The sequence below is a fragment of the Lipomyces oligophaga genome (assembly GCF_038497815.1).
Source record: "Lipomyces oligophaga strain CBS 7107 unplaced genomic scaffold V1516scaffold_6, whole genome shotgun sequence".
NCBI lineage: Eukaryota > Fungi > Ascomycota > Lipomycetes > Lipomycetales > Lipomycetaceae > Lipomyces > [Lipomyces] oligophaga.
The window spans coordinates 54,585-73,527 of NW_027117790.1; the positions used below are offsets into that span (position 1 = coordinate 54,585).

The 18,943-nt window shown below is 43.7% G+C and overlaps 10 protein-coding genes across 10 annotated transcripts; 5 read left to right on the forward strand and 5 right to left on the reverse strand.

Annotated features, from left to right (window-relative positions):
* Positions 1 to 103: 103 nt before the first annotated feature.
* V1516DRAFT_677874 (beta-lactamase superfamily domain-containing protein) lies at positions 104 to 1,721 on the forward strand. Its single transcript, XM_066922666.1, has one exon. It carries the CDS (start codon positions 212 to 214, stop codon positions 1,499 to 1,501), a length of 1,290 nt encoding a protein of 429 aa, XP_066775983.1. The 5' UTR covers positions 104 to 211; the 3' UTR covers positions 1,502 to 1,721.
* Positions 1,722 to 3,701, forward strand: V1516DRAFT_677877 (uncharacterized protein). Its single transcript, XM_066922667.1, has 2 exons — positions 1,722 to 2,423; positions 2,474 to 3,701. The coding sequence occupies exons 1-2, from the start codon at positions 1,763 to 1,765 to the stop codon at positions 3,610 to 3,612; spliced, it is 1,800 nt and encodes a 599-aa protein (XP_066775984.1). The 5' UTR covers positions 1,722 to 1,762; the 3' UTR covers positions 3,613 to 3,701.
* Positions 3,702 to 4,118: 417 nt separating this feature from the next.
* On the reverse strand, positions 4,119 to 5,655 carry V1516DRAFT_627237 (uncharacterized protein; the record flags this gene model as incomplete). Its single annotated transcript, XM_066919783.1, has 2 exons — positions 4,119 to 4,925; positions 4,981 to 5,655. The coding sequence occupies 2 exons, from the start codon at positions 5,653 to 5,655 to the stop codon at positions 4,119 to 4,121; spliced, it is 1,482 nt and encodes a 493-aa protein (XP_066775985.1).
* Positions 5,656 to 6,148: 493 nt separating this feature from the next.
* On the forward strand, positions 6,149 to 7,112 carry V1516DRAFT_677883 (uncharacterized protein). The gene has a single exon (XM_066922668.1). It carries the CDS (start codon positions 6,379 to 6,381, stop codon positions 7,048 to 7,050), a length of 672 nt encoding a protein of 223 aa, XP_066775986.1. The 5' UTR covers positions 6,149 to 6,378; the 3' UTR covers positions 7,051 to 7,112.
* Positions 7,076 to 8,748, reverse strand: V1516DRAFT_446568 (uncharacterized protein). Its single transcript, XM_066919056.1, has one exon. It carries the CDS (start codon positions 8,286 to 8,288, stop codon positions 7,101 to 7,103), a length of 1,188 nt encoding a protein of 395 aa, XP_066775987.1. The 5' UTR covers positions 8,289 to 8,748; the 3' UTR covers positions 7,076 to 7,100.
* V1516DRAFT_446562 (uncharacterized protein) lies at positions 8,586 to 10,324 on the reverse strand. The gene is made up of 2 exons (XM_066919055.1): positions 8,667 to 10,324; positions 8,586 to 8,610 (listed from the first exon to the last, which is right to left on the reverse strand). Exon 1 carries the CDS (start codon positions 10,155 to 10,157, stop codon positions 8,970 to 8,972), a length of 1,188 nt encoding a protein of 395 aa, XP_066775988.1. The 5' UTR covers positions 10,158 to 10,324; the 3' UTR covers positions 8,586 to 8,610; positions 8,667 to 8,969.
* A 447-nt stretch (positions 10,325 to 10,771) lies between these two features.
* V1516DRAFT_677886 (RecF/RecN/SMC) lies at positions 10,772 to 14,648 on the forward strand. Its single transcript, XM_066922669.1, has 4 exons — positions 10,772 to 11,555; positions 11,602 to 13,266; positions 13,316 to 13,409; positions 13,462 to 14,648. The coding sequence occupies exons 1-4, from the start codon at positions 10,827 to 10,829 to the stop codon at positions 14,496 to 14,498; spliced, it is 3,525 nt and encodes a 1,174-aa protein (XP_066775989.1). The 5' UTR covers positions 10,772 to 10,826; the 3' UTR covers positions 14,499 to 14,648.
* V1516DRAFT_708050 (HCO3 transporter family-domain-containing protein) lies at positions 14,544 to 16,428 on the reverse strand. The gene is made up of 3 exons (XM_066924187.1): positions 16,143 to 16,428; positions 15,001 to 16,096; positions 14,544 to 14,933 (listed from the first exon to the last, which is right to left on the reverse strand). Exons 1-3 carry the CDS (start codon positions 16,319 to 16,321, stop codon positions 14,550 to 14,552), a joined length of 1,659 nt encoding a protein of 552 aa, XP_066775990.1. The 5' UTR covers positions 16,322 to 16,428; the 3' UTR covers positions 14,544 to 14,549.
* V1516DRAFT_448275 (Ca2+ regulator and membrane fusion protein Fig1-domain-containing protein) lies at positions 16,408 to 17,806 on the reverse strand. Its single transcript, XM_066919059.1, has 2 exons — positions 17,580 to 17,806; positions 16,408 to 17,535 (listed from the first exon to the last, which is right to left on the reverse strand). The coding sequence occupies exon 2, from the start codon at positions 17,373 to 17,375 to the stop codon at positions 16,494 to 16,496; it is 882 nt and encodes a 293-aa protein (XP_066775991.1). The 5' UTR covers positions 17,376 to 17,535; positions 17,580 to 17,806; the 3' UTR covers positions 16,408 to 16,493.
* V1516DRAFT_627400 (dihydrofolate reductase-like domain-containing protein) lies at positions 17,739 to 18,680 on the forward strand (the record flags this gene model as incomplete). Its single annotated transcript, XM_066919789.1, has 2 exons — positions 17,739 to 18,086; positions 18,159 to 18,680. 2 exons carry the CDS (start codon positions 17,739 to 17,741, stop codon positions 18,678 to 18,680), a joined length of 870 nt encoding a protein of 289 aa, XP_066775992.1.
* Positions 18,681 to 18,943: the final 263 nt, after the last annotated feature.

Here is an 18,943-nt window from a genome sequence, read left to right on the forward strand (position 1 = left end):
ATATATGGGGATCGATGGAGCTGACATGTTCACGTGACTAACGTGATAGAGTATAAGAACCGTCTCGGGGGTTTGTGGTATATTTATTACACTATCGGAGTGACTATCCTAGTGATAAGTTATATTGAAGTCGCAGAACTACCGATAGCTCAACTATCTTTATTTAGGCAGAGATTGATTGGATCAATATTGTAACCCGATATTGATAGGAATGCTGGTAGGACTTGTAAGTTCCAGATTCCGGCAGATTCGATCGATAGTTTGTCAGAATAAGTTTCAGCTGACCGTTCGTCAATCGTCATCTTCCACCGTATCGACTATATCTGGGCTTTTTCAATCAATTTTTGGCAGGTGTAGTACGAATATAGGTAGCGTCACTGTGATGCCAAAAGCAGTGGATTTTGATACGGTAGTTGTGTCGGAGCCGATCAGTCCATCAGCAAATCCTGAGTCAGCAAGTTTGAAGGCACATCATGGCAAGGGACGATTTGTGATTCCGTGGCCGTCGTTCGGAAAGGGCGATATTAATTTTTTTGATATCATGCAGTCTCGATTATCTGGAGAGTGGAAGTCTGTTGATATCAAGCCGGATATGTTCCCACTTGTTCGTCCTGAACTTGCAGTTCCCCCGAGCAATAGCGATGCCGTGCGAGCGACCTGGCTAGGACATGCCAGTTTTTATGTCGAGATGCCACGGTCTGGATTGAGGATCCTGTTTGATCCTTTGCTTGGACAAAAGTGTGCTCCAACGTGGGCACCTGGTTTCAATCGCGTTTCTGAATCACCGGTATCTGTTGACGAATTGCCTGGGGTCGATGCTGTCATCATCTCACACAGCCATTACGACCATCTCGACAATTACAGTATCGACCTAATTAGCCAGCGATTCCCTGGCTCTTGCTATATTGTTCCATTAGGTGTGAAAAGATGGTTTACGGCAAAGAACATTACTAATGTGGTTGAGCTTGATTGGTGGGATGAACGCGACGTCTCAGTCCGAGGTCAGCGTGCAACAATTTCTTGCTTACCTGCGCAACACATCTCGAACCGTACTTTCACTGACCATGGCAAGGCACTTTGCGCATCTTTTAGCATTTCCAGCGACACTCGCAGGCTTTATTTTGCAGGCGATACCGGTTACCGAGCGGTGCCTAAGCTAAACCCCGACCAAGATGACTACGCCATAGACATGCCCTCATGTCCAGCTTTCAAAGAAATCGGCAAATTCAGAGGTCCCTTCGACTTAGCTCTATTACCAATTGGTGCATACTCCCCACGTCATATCATGTCCCGCGTCCATAGCAATCCGATGGACAGCGTAAACATATTCAAGGACGTACAAGCAAAGCGCGCAATCGCAATGCACTATGGCACGTTCGTTTTGACTGACGAGCCATTACCGGAGCCTGTAGTGAAACTGAAAGATGCGCTCCGTTTAAGTGGAATAGCTGAGACAGGAATTTTCGATGCTATTAAAGTTGGCCAATCTGTAGAAATCTAATTTTAAAATTTTTTGAACTATCGTGAAATTGTGTTCTATTTGTCGGGTTGTGGTTGTGGAGTCATTTCTACGTGTTAGGAGAGAACGCGTCCGTATCGCGTTCACAGTTGATCTACAGCCGCACAGCCCTAACGCGTTCTTGACGCGCCTCATGAAAGGTACCGAGTCGCGTCTCGATATTTCTTATAAAACTCGACCTAGTGAATCTTTACGCATGCTTTGGCTCTGTTCGTTTGTTTCTGCGATTACCACAAAGATAATATGAATTCGAATAATTACATGTTTCCTCTGCCATCTTCTCCGCCTCGGTCTCCGGCATATCGAACAACGAGTCAAACGCCGGGCCTTTCATTGTCGTCTTCGTCGTCTCTACTTTCGTCTTCTCCGCCTCCAGTCTCGAGCGCTTCGTATTTCCCTGAATATTCCAGAAGTAATTATGGGTTGTCATCGTCTTTGTCGTTGTCAGGATCAGCGAAATCAGTGTATCCGCAATTTGACACGAACAAGATAGTTCCGATCAACGCTTCGTTTGGATCTGAAGCACATCGGAATTCCAGAAACGCGTCGCAGTTGTATAAACCACACCAGCACCAACTGCAATTGCATGAACAGACTAGAGCACAGTCTCCGAATAACTTCCTGAAGCTCCAATTTCAGCTTCGCAATCAAAACCAGAACCTTTTGAGTCGAAAATCTTCTCCCGGAGTCCATACCGACATAGTTTCCGAAACATCCGCAAAGCGACCTTCGAGTAAGAAAACGAAGCCGAGTCGATTTATAAAGCGACAAAAGCATCAACGGGAGAGCGACAGACCCAGTATTCGTAAGAAGATTGTTGTCGTCAGCGACCGACTGAAGGGATATAGTCTGCATAGTGAGTTTGATGATAAATATCTCCTAGGCGATGAACTTGGTAGCGGTGGTAAGTATATTATGGATCAGAAACAATTTCGACTATATTAATGACTACAGGCTTTGGCTTTGTCATGTCTGCGACGCGGTTTTCAGATCGTCAAGAAGTCGCAGTTAAATTCATTTATCGTCAGAAAATTCCTGCTCATGCGTGGATCAATGATATGGTCTATGGACCAGTTCCAATGGAGCTATACATTCATCTTCGGTTATCTCGTCGACCTCATCCAAATGTGATTTATTTTTATGAGCATTTCGCAGACGAAACATTTTTCATACTCGTGACAGAGCTACATGGATCGCCTTGGGCGCGTCCTAGTCGAGCACCGCAAGATAGTTCTGTAGAGCAAACAAATCAAGAGTCCCAAATCCCACTTATCCCAATGAAGCGAGAGCCTCTGGCAACGTTATCAATTGACTCACTTGTGAACACCTCACGGAAACCGCCAGCAGCGGGAATCTCAATCAAAAACGACCCAGATATAGACATGCTAGAAGACGATGAAACTATGTCATATCATTCCTCATCGGATGAAGACTATATTCCTTCAGGCTCGGCTTCATCTGAAGATGATGATAATGATGACGATGATATGAACATAGATACGGACGATGATATAACCGATCCAGAAGCAACACTTGTAGAGGAAGTTCGACAGGCTCAACAGCGCGATTCTCACGACCTGTTCGAGATGATTGAAACGCGGAAAAATCTGACTGAAAGGCAAGTCAGATATATTATTCGACAACTGGTCGATGCGTTATACTATCTCGAATCTATGGGTGTCTATCACCGCGATATCAAAGACGAAAACATTCTGATAGATGATCGTTTGACTATCAAACTTATCGACTTCGGCTCTGCTGTCGTTATTGCTCCAAACTCCACAAAACCAAAGTTCACTAAGTTTTACGGAACAATGCAGTATGCCCCGGTCGAAGTCCTACTTTCCCGTCCGTATGACGCCGAAAAAGGCGACGTTTGGGCACTCGGTATTTTAATTTTCACCTGTTTGACAGGACAAACTCCGTTTCATTCGAAAGAAGACGCTATCAACAAAGATTGGGATCTTTCGCGCAGATTTGTCTCAAACCAGTGTCGCTCATTTATAGAACTATGTCTTCAAAAGGATCCTGAGAACAGAGCTTCCATATATCAGTTAGCTACTCATAGATGGTGGATCACCGACATTCCTTAATCTTTTATTTCTTGTGAATGCGTTTTAGGCGTTGCTTTAGGTGATAATACATAAGTCAAATATATACACTCATGTCGTAGTAGATCAAAGAAAAGGTAGACATTATGCCGGTACAAAACGCAAAATTACTACCGCTTGTTTTATTATACAAATATATATAGGAAAACTCACTATTTCCTAGCCATGTTTATGCGAAATATGTACAATATCCTACTCTCTATGAAATATTTTCTTAAATGTTCGTTTCAAGAAACCACCTTCGGAGTCTTCGCTTCGTGGATCGTGTTTCGGAGAGCTCATAGGATCATCTTGCTTCTCTGACTTCTGCCTATCAATGGATTCCAAAGGTGATGACGGTCGAGCTTGCCTAGAACTAAAAAAATCAAATATCAGCTCATCGTGTCCTACACCGCTTCTATAAACGTAACTAAGCGCCCACCAAATATCAAATATATACAAAATAGTGTAAAATGCGAAACATAAGCGGCGAAGGAGACGATCAAAACTCACTTTGAAGAAGGGGATGTCGGTGACGAAGAGGAAGAGGATGATGAAGACGATGAAGACGACGAAGTTCGCCTTGCAGTTTGATCGTTCAGGGAATCCGCAAGCTTCTCAAGTAACTGGGCCTGCTCAGTAGTAGTCGGTCGGGGTATGGTGACCCTAAAAGTAACCTTCATATCACCACGACCACCTCGTCGCAATATAGGCAGTCCTTTGCCAGTCATGGTAACTGTCGATCCAGATTGAGTGGCTTGGGGTACGTTTAGATCGGCTTGGCCATCTAAAGTCGGAATCCGAACCCGACCGCCCAGCGCGGCCGTCGTCATAGGAATCTCGGCGACATAGACGATATTTGAGCCTTCTCGAGAGAATGATTCATGAGATCGTACTCGCACACGAACGTACAAATCACCACGGAACGTACGGATATTCGAATCGGTTGCAACCGGAGGTGCGTCGCCTTCTCCAGCGACGCGAAGTCTCATCCCATCCTCTACACCTCCTGGGACCTGCACTGTCGTTACTCGCTGAGACCGAACAACACCATGGCCACTACATGTCTGGCAAGTATCTGTTGGCTTGGTGTATACACCCGTTCCCTCACACGCACTACAAGTGCTAGCAATGGAAAATCCATTGGACGTCATTTGCACTTGAGTTCCGGTTCCACGGCATTTGTTACAAACGTGTCGCTTCGCTCCTTCACGGAGTCCATTTCCGTGACAGGAATGGCAACTTACGTAGGGATTGTAAGTAACTTCTTTCGAAACACCTTTGGCTGCCTCCATAAACGGAATTGTAACAGTAACCTAGACACCGTTAGAATACAAAAATTCCAAATCCAGTCGAATCGTTCAAACATACTTCTATATCATCACCGCGATATTCCTGAACTGTAGCACCGTGACGTCGGCTTCGAGCATTGCCGCCAGTCTGTCCAGCAAAGGCACTGAACAGATCATTCAAATCGAATGCACCTCCGCCTGCGAATCCGCCACCGAATCCCGCTCCTCCAAAATCCGAAAACGGATTAAATCCTGCACCTGGGCCACCCGCACCACCACCACCTTGAGCTGCGTCAAAGTTTGGACCGTATGCATCAAAAGCAGCCTTCTTTTCGTTGTCGGACAAAATCTCGTAAGCAGCCTGAATGTCTTGAAACCGCTTCTCGGCTCCATCTTCTTTATTGATATCCGGATGGTACTTCTTCGCAAGTGCATAATACGACTTCTTTATTTCTGCTGCTGAAGCCGATGAACTGACCCCTAGCGTTCCGTATGGATCGCTTTTTCCATCCTCAACGGCTGTGGAGGAACGAAAACCGCGAATACCGGGCTCTCGAAACAAAGCCGATCGAGACTCTCGCAAACATCCTGACGAGGAAGACAAGGAAAAATGGCGATTATGGAAAGAAGTAGGCGATTGAAATTCGGAAAGAGTCGGCAAATATCGGTAGCAGGTAGCAGACAATAATTTAAACTCTCCATTACGGATTGTTACCAGCGCTGCTGAGCGCGTCGAAAGCACCGCCAGAGCCATTTTTGGCAAATCTCAATTGAAACTGCTTTAATATGCGCTGAGAGACTGTATAAATCACTGTGGAACAAAACTCCGCCAAACCAAGGCGAAAATAAAAGCTACTTTCAGAGACCTCCAGAGAAGAGAGATGCTAGAAGAACGCAAAAATCTGATGGGACTTCTAAAATGGGAAGGTGTGCTCTTTGTTTACACTGAGTTATGCCATATTCCGTCTATGACTTAGTTCTCGAAACTTCCGTATGAGGTCACGTGTACAATATATTTTTGAGTTCTAACACCATTTGTAAAGTATGTCCTTAACCAGCAATCAAATTAAACAATGTAGATTAGTTCAAAACTGTTTCTTCAAATTGATTCCACTATTATGAATCAACAGACATCATTCTGCAATAGCTTATCCACCCTCATATTCTAAATTTCATATCACGTGATTACACGTGATTGGCAACTAGTCAAATGTTACTCTTTATAGGAGCGATATCAGTATGAAATCAATAATTGGATTCCGTGAATAAAGGGGTGAGGAAATTTGATTTCAAAAATAATTCTAGAAGATATACCGATTTACCTGGAATTGGATTTCTATTAAGAGAAGATCCGGCGCTAATTGGATTGTTTTTCCTCTGATCTGTCATAAGATCAAGCTAATTGAGTGGTTCCGATACGTGGATTGTATAGATATCAGGTGTATTGGTATTTTCGACAGCAAAATAAATTTATTCTATGGCGTCTGACAATACAACAACAACTTTCATTGCGGTCATTATCATTGGCATTTTCCTTGTTCGATGGCTAGTTTCTCCCTCGAGTTCTCAAGCTCCGTCGGCTCGCAATCAGGCTGCTGGGCAGACAACAGCAGCAGGGACAAGCAGTAACAGAACAACTTCAAGAGCAGCGACTGGTGTCTTTCGGAGGCCAAGAGTTGTGACCGATGATATGATCGAGGTTGTTCAAAGTATAGCTCCGCAGTTATCGCCCGTTCAGATAAGATATGATCTCGAACGCACGGGATCGGTAGAAGTTACCATTGATAATATACTTAGGCAAGGAACTCTTCCATTCCCACCTGACTATGTTCCTGAACCAATTCGTCCATCTCCAGTATCTTCCTCTCAGCCATCTTCATCACCAAGCTCTTTTTCAGATCTGATCACACGATACAATCTTGAGACGAAAATCGGACCGGACGGGCTTCCAGTCGAGCCAAAGTGGGATATTGCGGTCGATCAACAGCAGAATAAACCTGTTTCAGGTCCCGCTGGAGTTCATAGATCAAAATGGAGCCAGTCGAGAGAGGAAAGACAGGACATGTTGAAGAAACGGAGGGAAGAAATGATTCTTAAAGCTCGCAAACGTGTACAGGAGCAAGACCAGAAGGAGGACAAGCAGCCATGAGAATTAGCACTACAGACTCTGTATTTTGTATATCATAATAAATCTATCATCTAACAAGTGTACCCTATCTGATTCGGCCACTTCACTTTAATACCATATTTTTTTGCCAAGTCGAGTACAAAGTTGGGGTTCCAAGCAAAAGCTCGTCCAACAAAAACAACGTCGACTTTGCTCAGAACGTCCTCAATCACATCTGGCTCATGTATGGCTCCCACAGAGGAAACAACCATGTCTGGAATCACCTCTTTAACATTATACGCCAATTGGGCCTGGAAAGCAGGACCTAGTACCATCTTCCCTAGAGGCGAGTTACCACCGGAAGAGACATCAAGAACATCCACTCCCATGTCTTTCAGAATCTTTGCCAGTTCAACTGTATTCTCCGAGCTCCAGCCATGCGCCTCAGGCAAATGCTCAAGCCGATCCGAAGCGGAAATACGGAAGAACAACAGCACTTCTTCAGGAAGAACGGATTTAACAGCCTTGACAATCTCGACTGCGAGTCGAATACGGTTCTCAAATGGCCCTCCGTATTCATCAGTTCGTCTATTCACAGCAGAGGAAAGAAACTGATTAATCAAGTATCCATGCGCACCATGGACCTCAACAACATCGACACCAGCTTCGACCGCTCGAATAGCAGCTCTTCGAAAAGCCTCTATGTAATTTCTAATCTCATCATGCGGAATATGATGTGGTTTGACAAACAAAGGCGCAAAGGCTTCCTCAGTCGGTCCGACAACAGAATCTGGGAATCCCTTCTCCTCTCCAGCATGAGCATATCTTCCTGGTAACCAGCGAGCAACTGTTGAAGCTTTCCTGCCCGCATGGGCGAGTTGAACGCCAATTTTTTGGTTCTGGCCGTGCACAAAATCGACGATCCGCTTCAAAGGTGCAATTTGTTCATCCTTCCATAGACCTCCACAGTTTGGAGTTATACGGCCATTCGGAGTCACAGCTGTAGCTTCGATCATCGACAACGATGCGCCTCGAACAGCATACGATCCTATAGCAACCAACGTCCAATCGGTGAAAACGCCATCTTCATACGAATATTGACACATAGAAGATACCCAGATGCGATTTTGGAATGTGACTCCTCTGACAGTAATAGGTTCAAATGCTCGTGGAAGAGGTTTTCCTTCAGGTAAAGCAAGACTGGTACCTGCTGGCGGATCCTGTAATGGAGTAAAATAAGGAATTCCATGAGCAGATATATTAATCGCGGCCTTTTGCATTTTGCTATACGAATATAATGATTTTTATCCAGTTGTGTGGAGAACTACTCCTGTTCTATATACCAATCGATATTATGCCGCAGCAGTTTGTCCTTAGCTTGGTGACTCTTATATGCCCTTTAAGTTCTGGATTTCATAATTGGCCCCAATATATTGCATTCAACACAAATAGCAGTGAATATTTTAAATTAGGGACATTATTTACTATAATTATCTGATCTGCGGACAAGTCTATTGTTCCAATTCTCTAGGAACAACGTTAAATCGCATGCTCGTAATATCCGAATAGCTTTTACTTCATGTTTAAATTTGAGCTCCATATCTAAATTATGAGTTAACGTTATATACTCTTAACAAGTCATATATTAACCTCATTACTTTTTTCCATTTAAACGACTATACTTTCGCTCTGAAGCAATAACCAGCTCGATTGATGTGAGACTACCTTGAAACTGATATGTATCACGTGATCGCATTATCATTCCGATAAAGTAAGGGCAAAATCACCCAACTCTCGTATATAAAAAAACATACATTGAATTGATACCAAAAAATATAGTAGTATTTGAATGATACCCTGGAATACAGCAATTCTATAATCTCAATTGAAATTTGTGGAGCTGAAATAAGTTCTCCCAAAAAAATAATTAGCAGTTCAAAGATATTTTGCACCAGCGTTAGTTAACAAGTATATCCGATTTGGTGAGGCCATTGAACCTTTATGCCGTACTTTTTTGCTAGATCGAATACAAAGTTCGGATTCCAAGCAAATGGGCGACCTACAAAAACAGCATCAGCCTTCTCTAAAACTTCCTCGACTACCTCAGGTTCGTGAATAGCTCCTACAGGCGCGACAATGAAATCGGGTAAGGCTTCCTTAACATCGTAGGCATACTGAGCTTGGAAAGCAGGACCGTAGGTAATCTTTCCCTTGGACGAATTGCCACCAGAAGACACATCTAGCACGTCGACTCCATTTGCTTTCAAGATCTTGCTAAGCTCAATGGTATCCTTTGAAGTCCAGCCATGCTCTTCGGGTAAATCCTCAAGACGGTCCGAAGCAGAGGTACGGAAAAACAACAGCACATGTTCTGGAATTACGGATTTGATAGCCTGGACAATCTCTACAGCCAAACGAGTGCGATTCTCGAACGAACCACCATATTTATCAGTACGCTTGTTGACAGCTGCAGAAAGAAACTCGTTCAAAAAATATCCATGAGCACCGTGGATTTCAATCACGTCAATACCAGCTTCGACAGCTCGGAGCGCTGACTTCTTGTAAGCTTCGACATAGTTTTTAATGTCCTCAGTAGCAAGCTCATGAGGTTTAACATAGTCGGTGTCAAAAACTTCGTCTGTAGGTGCAACAACCTCACTGGGAAATCCTTCCTCTTCACCAGCGTGAGCATAGTTACCAGGTAACCATGGAGCAAGAGTAGAACCTTTCCGACCAGAATGAGCAAGCTGGATACCTATTTTTTGGTTTTGCCCGTGAACAAACTCCACAACACGTTTCAGAGGTGCGATTTGCTCGTCCTTCCAGAGACCAGCACAATGTGGGGTGATTCGTCCATTCGGAGCCACTGCGGTAGCCTCGATAATTGACAGTGACGCTCCACGAACCGCATATGAGCCGATAGCAACGACCGTCCAGTCGGTTAGCATACCGTCTTTATATGAATACTGACACATGGGCGAAACCCAAATACGGTTTTGGAAAGTCACTCCTCGGATGGTAATTGGCTCGAAGGCCTTTGGAACTGGCTTTCCATCAGGTGCAGCAAGACAAGTACCTGCGGGAATCTCCTGAGCCGGAGTGAAATAAGATATTCCCTTTGCGGGGACATTCACAGATGCTTGAGTCATACTGATACAGTTTCAATTGTTTCCTCGTATTTGGGTGGGACACAATGATTTTGCAAGAAATCTTGGGAAGAGAAAGATTCTGCTCTAATTTATATCTCCACGAGCGCTGCTGTGGGACAGCCTTATCGGTCACTAACTAAGCCATTATCAGATCAAATACAGTAGTGAAAGATTATTCAACTATGATATCACTCTAGTAATTGCGTTAGAGCTTGTCGCATTGACTTAATAGATTCACGTAATATTTATTGCTTGGTAATCTCAATCTCATGTCACTTGCCGAATCATATTGTAATAACTGTCTCGGCCGAGAAACTATCATTATCGTGATTCTGCTACAAACATCCCTTACTTTCAAATCGTAATCTGGCTAATATAATTTTCTCCGTCGGAAAAGTATTCAATTTTGCAATTGACTCTTAAAAACCCCTATCCAGCGTATTATTTTATTCTAGTTTCTAAAGTATATTATGTAATCACGGTTACAATATCCGAAACCCTATACCGACATGATAAATCACATGATTGTTTCCTAGCCAACGATTGAACTGCTGTAAACAAAACACAGGTTCCCAACGAAGCGCGTTTCTATCTGATCTGCTTTCAGAATCATTCTTTCAACTATTCAAATAATAAAGCCTCAAGATCACGCATACCACAATAAATAACATGAGATTGGAAGAACTTATAATTGACGGATTCAAGTCTTATGCGACGCGTACAGTCATTTCAGGATGGGACCCGCAGTTCAACTGTATCACAGGTCTAAATGGATCAGGCAAGTCGAATATTCTTGATGCGATCTGTTTTGTTCTGGGAATCACTACCATGAGCACTGTGCGAGCCCAGAATTTGCAGGATCTGATTTACAAGCGGGGCCAAGCCGGAGTCACCAAGGCAAGCGTGACAATCGTGTTTGATAACCGTGACGCGGAAAGCAGTCCCATTGGGTTCGAAACTTGTCCACAAATCAGCGTAACTCGGCAGATTGTTTTGGGTGGAACAAGCAAATACTTGATTAATGGGCACCGAGCGCAGCAACAAACTGTTCAAAATCTATTTCAATCCATTCAGCTAAACATCAATAGTCCTAACTTCTTGATCATGCAAGGACGCATAACTAAGGTCTTAAACATGAAGCCAACAGAAATCTTGGCCATGATTGAGGAGGCCTCCGGAACCCGAATGTTTGAGGAACGCCGCGACAAAGCTATCAAAACAATAACAAAAAAGGACAAAAAAGTTGAAGAAATCAATGGACTACTGAGGGAAGAAATCGAACCTAAACTTGAAAAATTACGCACAGAGAAACGATCATTTCTGGAACTGCAACAGACTCAGTCAGATCTCGAACGGCTAACCAAAGTTGTGGTAGCTCATGACTATGTCAAATATACCGTAAGTAATTGCACTTTTACATCATGGTACAGCGCTAAAATAGCAGAATCTGCTGAACAACTTTGGTCAGCTGCTGGATAATAAAACTAGTGAACTCAATACAATCGAATTCAATCTTAATAGAACGAGACGAGAAATGACTGTTATCAATGAGGAAATTCGCAGAATTCAAGCTTTGAGAGAAACAGAGCTGCAAAAGGGAACAACGTTTCAAAAACTCGAGCAACAAATGAAAGAATTTTCACACAACCTTGTGAGATTGAATACGCATTTAGAACTCAAGTCAAAAAATATCTTGGAGGAAGAGCAGAATGGAAATCAATTGAAAAAAATGATTTCTAATTTAAGCGCACAACTGGAGACAAAAGCTCAGGAATTGACCATAAAAGAAGCTGAGTATAAAACACTCACTCAAGCACATGAAGTCATGTCATCCGAAGCTTTGATAAAGGAAGAACTTTTGGAAGCATTGCGGATCGGAGTTGCTTCTAAAGAAGGCCAAACGAATGGTTATATGGACCAACTTGAAGAAGCTAAGACTGCAATCAGCCAAGCAAAAACTAAGCAGGAACAAGTCAAGCTTCAAATTCTTCACTTGCAGAAACGAGTCAAGGAACTTGAACCAAAGGCAAAGAAGGCGCGACAGCAAAATCAGGGATTATTTCAAAAGCTGGAATCATTAAAAGCGGATTGCCTTCCACTTGAAGCGGCTTTGAAGGAAATAAACTTTGATCCGCATGCACTCGACAAAATGAGGCACCAGGAAGCCGAAAGCGAAGCTAAAGTTCGGCATTTGGGGAATAAAATCGCAGATTTAAAGCGTAAAGTTGCGAATGTTGATTTTAGCTATACCGATCCGGTTCCAGGATTTGATCGAAGCAAAGTGAAAGGACTAGTTGCCCAGCTGTTTTCCATCGAGCCGAGTAAATTCGAGGCAGCTTCGGCGCTCGAGATTTGCGCTGGTGGTCGTCTGTATAATGTTGTTGTTGACAATGAAGTTACGGGGTCACAATTGCTTGAGAATGGTAAACTTCGTCGGAGAGTCACTATTATTCCCTTAAATAAGATTGCAGGCTTCAAGGCTTCTGCTGAGCAGATTGGAGCAGCCAAATCAATAGCGCCAGGCAAAGTCAACATTGCTTTGTCATTAGTTGGCTATGACGAAGAGTTGTATTCTGCTATGAATTATGTGTTCGGATCGACTTTTATCTGTGCAGATGCAGATACTGCAAAAAAAGTCACTTTTGATGATCGCGTACGAATGAAGAGCGTGACTTTGCAAGGCGACATGTATGATCCTAACGGAACTTTGTCCGGAGGTAGTGCGCCGAATGAAAACGGAGGAATATTAATTGTTATGCAAGAACTCAACAAACTGAATGCAGAATATGATCAGGAACTATCAAAGCTTAATCAGCTGAAGGAGATCAAAGCAGCTGAGAAAGGACGAATTGATAAGGGCACGCAAATAACTCAAAAGCTTGACCTGAAGAAGCATGAATTATCATTGCTTGAACAACAAATTGCTAATAATTCGTCATCGGCTGTTATCAACGACCTGAATTCCGTTTGCGAGAGTATTGAAGCATTCAAGAATGAGATTATAGTTGCTCAAGAACAGCAGAAAAAATCCGAGTCGCAAGCCAAGAAGATAGAAAAGGATATGAAAGAGTTTGAAACGAACAAGGATTCCAAGCTTGAAAATTTAAAAGTGAGCGGTATAATAATTCTTTTGAAACTAATCTTTAACAAAGAAACAGAGAGAAGCAGAGAATCGAAGAAATCAAGCTACAAAGCAGCTTGAGCAAGTCAAAAGCTGTCAGCGGCAACTTCAAATAGTGGAATTGGATCGAGGTGAGTTGGAGTATTTTATGAATACCGGAAATACAGGTTAACTTTTAGTTAGACCAAATCCAAGCAGATCTAAATAATCAAAAGGAAGCATATATTGAAACAGAGAAAAACTGGCACTGCCTGAAGAAGGAGATTGAAAGAATTCAACAAGAACAAGTTGAGATCCAGGTTCAATATGAAGAGATTTCTAAGACTGTCGAGACGGAGAAAGCCAAGATGATGGGCTTTGACGAAGAGTTGGATGCCCTTGATCAAACTCTCAAAGCGAAAGAGCAGAGTTGTAGTGATTTCGAGATTGGACAGCAGAAAATGAAGCATGAATTGGAGAAGATTGTGAGCGAAAAGCAAGTTGCAAGAGGCAAACTAGATGGACTGGTTGCAGAGTATCCTTGGATAGAAGAAGATAAAGAGTCTTTTGGAAGGAGTGGATCAGTTTATGATTACTCTGGGGTAAACATTAGCGACTGTATTGCAAGCATGAAGAAGTTGGGTGATCGATACAGCGAGATGAAGAAGACCGTGAATGGCAAAGTTATGAATATGATTGACAGTGTTGAAAAGAAGGAAATTGCGCTCCGCAGTATGCTCAAAACGGTAGAAAAGGACAAGCGCAAGATTGAAGAGACGATAGTTAGTCTGGACAAGTACAAGAAGGAAGCATTGATCAACACCTGGCGGAAAGTGGATTCTGAATTTGGCAAAATATTTGCCGACATGTTACCGGGCAATTTTGCAAAGCTAGTACCAGTCGAAGGGAAGGAAGTCACCGAGGGGATCGAAATTCGGGTCTGCCTAGGAAAAGTTTGGAAAGAATCTTTGGTAGAGTTATCAGGTGGTCAGCGTTCCCTAGTTGCATTATCGCTAATTATGGCATTGTTGCAGTTCAAGCCTGCGCCTATGTATATTCTGGACGAAGTAGACGCTGCATTGGATTTGAGCCATACGCAGAACATTGGCCGGTTGATTAAAACCAGATTCAATGGGTCGCAGTTCATAGTAGTGAGTCTAAAGGATGGGTTGTTTTCAAACGCAAATAAGGTATTCCGAGCTCGCTTCCAGGAAGGAACCTCGGTCGTCACTGCGATGTAGTTGGCAATGTACAATGTTAAAATAGCAATATAAGAAATAAAAAATAGTCTATTAAGATATTTTGAGATCATCAAGTTCGACCACCTCATTCTGCTGCGCGAGATCGGAAGAAGGAGTAGGATTAGTGAGAATCATATTCATGGTGAACTCTGACGCGGTCGGAGAGTCCAATATATCAAGTTCTTCTGGCGGAAAAATTCGATTTAAAAAAATAGACAAGCCGCCAAAAATAATGAGCATGGCCGGAAAACCTATGGCAGCGATAGTTTGAGTAAGCGCGAATGTTGCACCGAAAGAAATGAGCTCGAGAAGCACGAAGATATAGATCGATCTTAACCTGACTTTCATCAATGGATCGCTAGCAGGAGTCAGTGAATGCTGCTGGCAGAGGAAATATATCTTTGCAACTACACCATTAGTTTGGAGAGCTGCAAGCTGTGAAAACAAAGTTATTAGTGCTGAGCATGAGAACAGTGAAAAGTGGATTAATACAAAAGCTTACCCCCATTATCCAGAACAAGCCAGCCAACACAGCCTGAGGAACTAAGCCCAGGACAATCAGTAATGGACGAGACATAGTGCCCAAAATCATCAATCCTTGAACAAAATTACTGACGCGTTGTTCTATGACTTGCGTGATGATAGATTCATACCCCATATACTGTTCGTCTGCATTGTCACTGCGTGTGGTTTTAACTTTGGTATGGACGACGCTTAGCGACATGGTATGGTACGGCGCTTGAGGTAAAAGACCATTTGGTGGTGGAATCCCCAAAACTCCGGACAATCCTGTGCAGATACCTAGGAGAATAAAATCCCAATGGAACGAAGGCGGCTTGCGCAGAGGGAACTCTGAACCTTGACATACAAGCGATGAGACATTATGGTCAAAATAAAACAATATTGTCAGCAGCAATGCAAACGGGATGGCCAAGAAAATATCTGAAACAGAAATGTTTTCCCAGAAATATATAACCCAACCGTGAGGTCGGATGCTGATGTCTGCGGTAGGAGTGAATGAGGCACCAGTCGGCAAGCGAGTGATGTCGTAGTTACGCATCTTCCCGATGTGGATAAATCCAGTGAAAAAAACGACGCATAGAGGCTCGGAGTAATCAAGAATGAACCTTCGGATCGGCTGATTGAATAAGGACGAATTCGCACCCAAGATGTGGCATGTATAACCGAACAGTAACACACAAAGAGCGATCATTGCGGCTATGAAGCCGCGAATGTCAGATCCATGAAACTGGTGCGTCAAAACCTGGATACCTTTCTGGAGATATATGAATGCAGTGAAAAATCCAAAAGTATCACAGCTGAACCTGGTGATGTATTTCAGTGCAACTACGCCATTGCAGACGCCGATCACAATATGCATCACCATAGACCAGAGACAGATCCAGCACATGAACTGGAAATACGGTGTACCTCGAGGAACTATGATTTCGTAAACTGTGTAGCTGAACACTGAGATTGGACCCGTGACACCAACAATGCAAAGAGGTTGCCCCGAGAGAACAGAGAACATGCCGGCACCTATCGCTGACGCTAGAAGGATTTCGTTGACGCCATATGAGTTGTTAGTCTTGGTGAATCTACTTTGTTATTTCTCGTGCTCCGAATGAGAGATTAGAAACTTACAGATCCAGAGCAAATGCTATAGCGGGAAGAATATTTGCAAAATACATGTAGATCGTAGCAGGCACGATTCTATAATTCCATGCATCGCTTGTCCAGTCTGAAATGTAGTAAGGGAGCCTGTTTCGGATGTCATTGACCATTCCTCTAAAGAAATGGATTTTAAATTTTTTCAAATTCATTTTTAACCATTCTCATTCTAGTTAATATTATATATTATATATTTATCATTGTTATTGCACTTTTGATAGCATTGGATTAAGATATATATAAGAAAAAGAATCAATGATATTACTAGCAAGGAACATGTGCCCGCCAAGAGATTGTTCTCCCAACTGAACTCCTCTGCCTCCTCTAACAATGGGTTTGTCGACCATACATAGTTCCATCAACTGTTAAAACATCTCGAACAACAGTTGCTGGCGGAAGTCCGTATTTGACTGTGTCTGGACCTTCTTGTTCGTAAAGTACTTCTGTTATATTTGCTTGTCTGGCCTGCTGATACGCATCGATGGCTGCGCATAGAACAATAATGGCCGTGCAAATCCAGAGAAATGAGAAGGACGTCCATCCCATTGCATCCATCCGTCTGCCTATGGAGGCCGTGACAAGTCCACCCGTGCTTTCATAGAGAACTTTTGCAAGAGTGTTCGCAGCAACGTGAGCCCAGGCGGATCCGATTCCGCACAGTAAGGTCGATATGATACACGACCACAATGATATTGACTTTAGAATCGACGAGGCTGTGGTATTGGGATTGATGCACACCAGGTCGACCAACGACGTGGCCATGGCGCTCAAAACAAAGACCAACGATACTATGAATACAGTTGGATGGATGAGCTCGTCGGAAACAATTTTAGCTAGCGATACCAAATCCACCGCCGTGCTTGTACTCGTATTGATGTACTGGAAATCCGCGAGTGCAGTCAAGTTTCCCAAGGCCGCACAGGTGGTTGTCGTTGTGGTGTTTGACGAGATCCCACAAATACCGTAGTATCCAGCTACTACAGCTATGGTCCCATTTTCGGAGGAGTCGACTGTGAACTTGACGGCATAGACATCAGCGTAAGTTGATCCAGTGGCAGTACATCCCAACAGTGTGAACACCAACAGAAATACTACAATAAAGATGAAGACAAGCGATACCGACCGTAGAAACTTAGTTGGTTTGTGATGAGCGAAGGAAGCGGACTTACGGACTGTTTTCTGAATCTGATTAGTTAGAAGCTTCATTGTGTAGTTAATTGCATGCTGATTGGATTTACGAGGAAATCGTATTGATTTATCTACATCTTCGATGCTTCGTTTTGTCGTACAACAACTAGCTGTGTAGCATACTCTGGATGCTGTAGATGCTACGGTCGTCCTGAAAATCCGTATTCAACTACAAATGCTACATGTTCGTTACACAATTTTCACACTCAAACAAGTTCTTACACTGTACTACCTCAAACAATACAGAGTCGGAGGGAGAAGGGAGGCCGCATGCACGGTAAGCCGCAAAAGGTCGCGTAAAATTCAGTTACCGAGGAATCGTCCCAAATCTGCACAATTTCATCTGAAATTGTGGAAAACATTCTGTCCTATTGTACATCGATGGTCGAACTACTACCTGCGCTTTCCGAATTGGACGAAGCACATTTTGAACCGTATTTAGCCTCAAGCGAGGACCGTCACTACGCGTCACGAGCCAGCCGAAAACCACACGTAACGCTGACGTACGCACAGAGTCTTGATTCGCGGATTGCCGCGAAGCCCGGTACACGAACAGTCCTTTCAGGTAGTGAATCCAAGACCATGACCCATTATTTGAGGTCGAGACATGATGCGATTCTAGTTGGAGTGAACACGTTCATTGCGGACAATCCCACGCTCAACTGCAGATATCCTGTGAAGGGCAAAAGTGTGTGCGAGGCTTCACCGCAACCGATAATCCTTGATCCGGTACGTGCGTGATTTGATTCGTTCGCAAAGCTGTTTGGGACCTCAAAACAGGGACTAACCAAAGACACATAGTCGTTCAGAGCGGGGCTATCTCAAAATTCGGCAGTGATGCTGGCGGCGCAGGAAGGAGCAGGCAAGGCGCCTTGGGTGCTGGTGAGCCGGAGTTGCTACGAGAGAATGGAGGCGGGCGGTAGTGCAGAGACAGAGTTGGCTAAAGCAGAGCGAGAGAAATTAGCTGGTGTACAGTTGATTCCGATAGCTGCTTTCACCGGCCAAAGAGGTGATGCTTGGAAGCGAGTGGCGTGGAAGGAAATTCTGTGTGCGCTGGCCGACCGGGGGATTCAGAGTTTAATGGTGGAAGGTGGATCGCAAGTGATTTGCGACTTACTTGATCTTATCGCAGACAACGGTAGCGAGACAGAAAGACTAGGCAATGCAACAGTAGACTCTTTAATCGTCACGATTGCGCCGGTGTATCTAGGAAGGGAAGGCATTGAGGCTAGTCCGCGGCAGCGGCTGTCGTCACAATATTTTGACGAACTACGATGGCGAACATTTGGCGCTGATTCAGTTGTTTGTAGCCGGATTCGGTGAAGAGAACAGTATTCAGAGTCCAGAACTGGACCGCTACTGTGGTGGATAGGCAATTAATAAGTGGAACTTTCAACGCATGCCGGCGACCAAATGGAACAGGAAATGCCATTCTTCGTAGAAATCCGATTACGATGGGTCTGTCTTGCACGGGTTACGGGGCGAGTCGGTCTGAAATTGGCGAAAATACTGGTTTTTTCGTTAGACTAGCAACTGGCAGGCAGTGATGGCGGATCGAATGATTGCACTTCGCACGAAATGGGCCC

Coding starts and splice junctions, on each gene's coding strand:
- V1516DRAFT_677874 (XM_066922666.1), top strand. CDS start 212: ATGCTGGTAGGACTTGTAAGTTCCAGATTCCGGCAGATTCGATCGATA.
- V1516DRAFT_677877 (XM_066922667.1), top strand. CDS start 1,763: ATGAATTCGAATAATTACATGTTTCCTCTGCCATCTTCTCCGCCTCGG. Junction 2,424..2,473: donor CGATGAACTTGGTAGCGGTG/GTAAGTATATTA, acceptor TAATGACTACAG/GCTTTGGCTTTGTCATGTCT.
- V1516DRAFT_677883 (XM_066922668.1), top strand. CDS start 6,379: ATGGCGTCTGACAATACAACAACAACTTTCATTGCGGTCATTATCATT.
- V1516DRAFT_446568 (XM_066919056.1), bottom strand. CDS start 8,288: ATGCAAAAGGCCGCGATTAATATATCTGCTCATGGAATTCCTTATTTT.
- V1516DRAFT_446562 (XM_066919055.1), bottom strand. CDS start 10,157: ATGACTCAAGCATCTGTGAATGTCCCCGCAAAGGGAATATCTTATTTC.
- V1516DRAFT_677886 (XM_066922669.1), top strand. CDS start 10,827: ATGAGATTGGAAGAACTTATAATTGACGGATTCAAGTCTTATGCGACG. Junction 11,556..11,601: donor ATGACTATGTCAAATATACC/GTAAGTAATTGC, acceptor CTAAAATAGCAG/AATCTGCTGAACAACTTTGG. Junction 13,410..13,461: donor AATAGTGGAATTGGATCGAG/GTGAGTTGGAGT, acceptor ACTTTTAGTTAG/ACCAAATCCAAGCAGATCTA.
- V1516DRAFT_708050 (XM_066924187.1), bottom strand. CDS start 16,321: ATGAATTTGAAAAAATTTAAAATCCATTTCTTTAGAGGAATGGTCAAT. Junction 16,097..16,142: donor ATAGCATTTGCTCTGGATCT/GTAAGTTTCTAA, acceptor ATAACAAAGTAG/ATTCACCAAGACTAACAACT. Junction 14,934..15,000: donor GCTTGTTCTGGATAATGGGG/GTAAGCTTTTGT, acceptor TTGTTTTCACAG/CTTGCAGCTCTCCAAACTAA.
- V1516DRAFT_448275 (XM_066919059.1), bottom strand. CDS start 17,375: ATGAAGCTTCTAACTAATCAGATTCAGAAAACAGTCCGTAAGTCCGCT.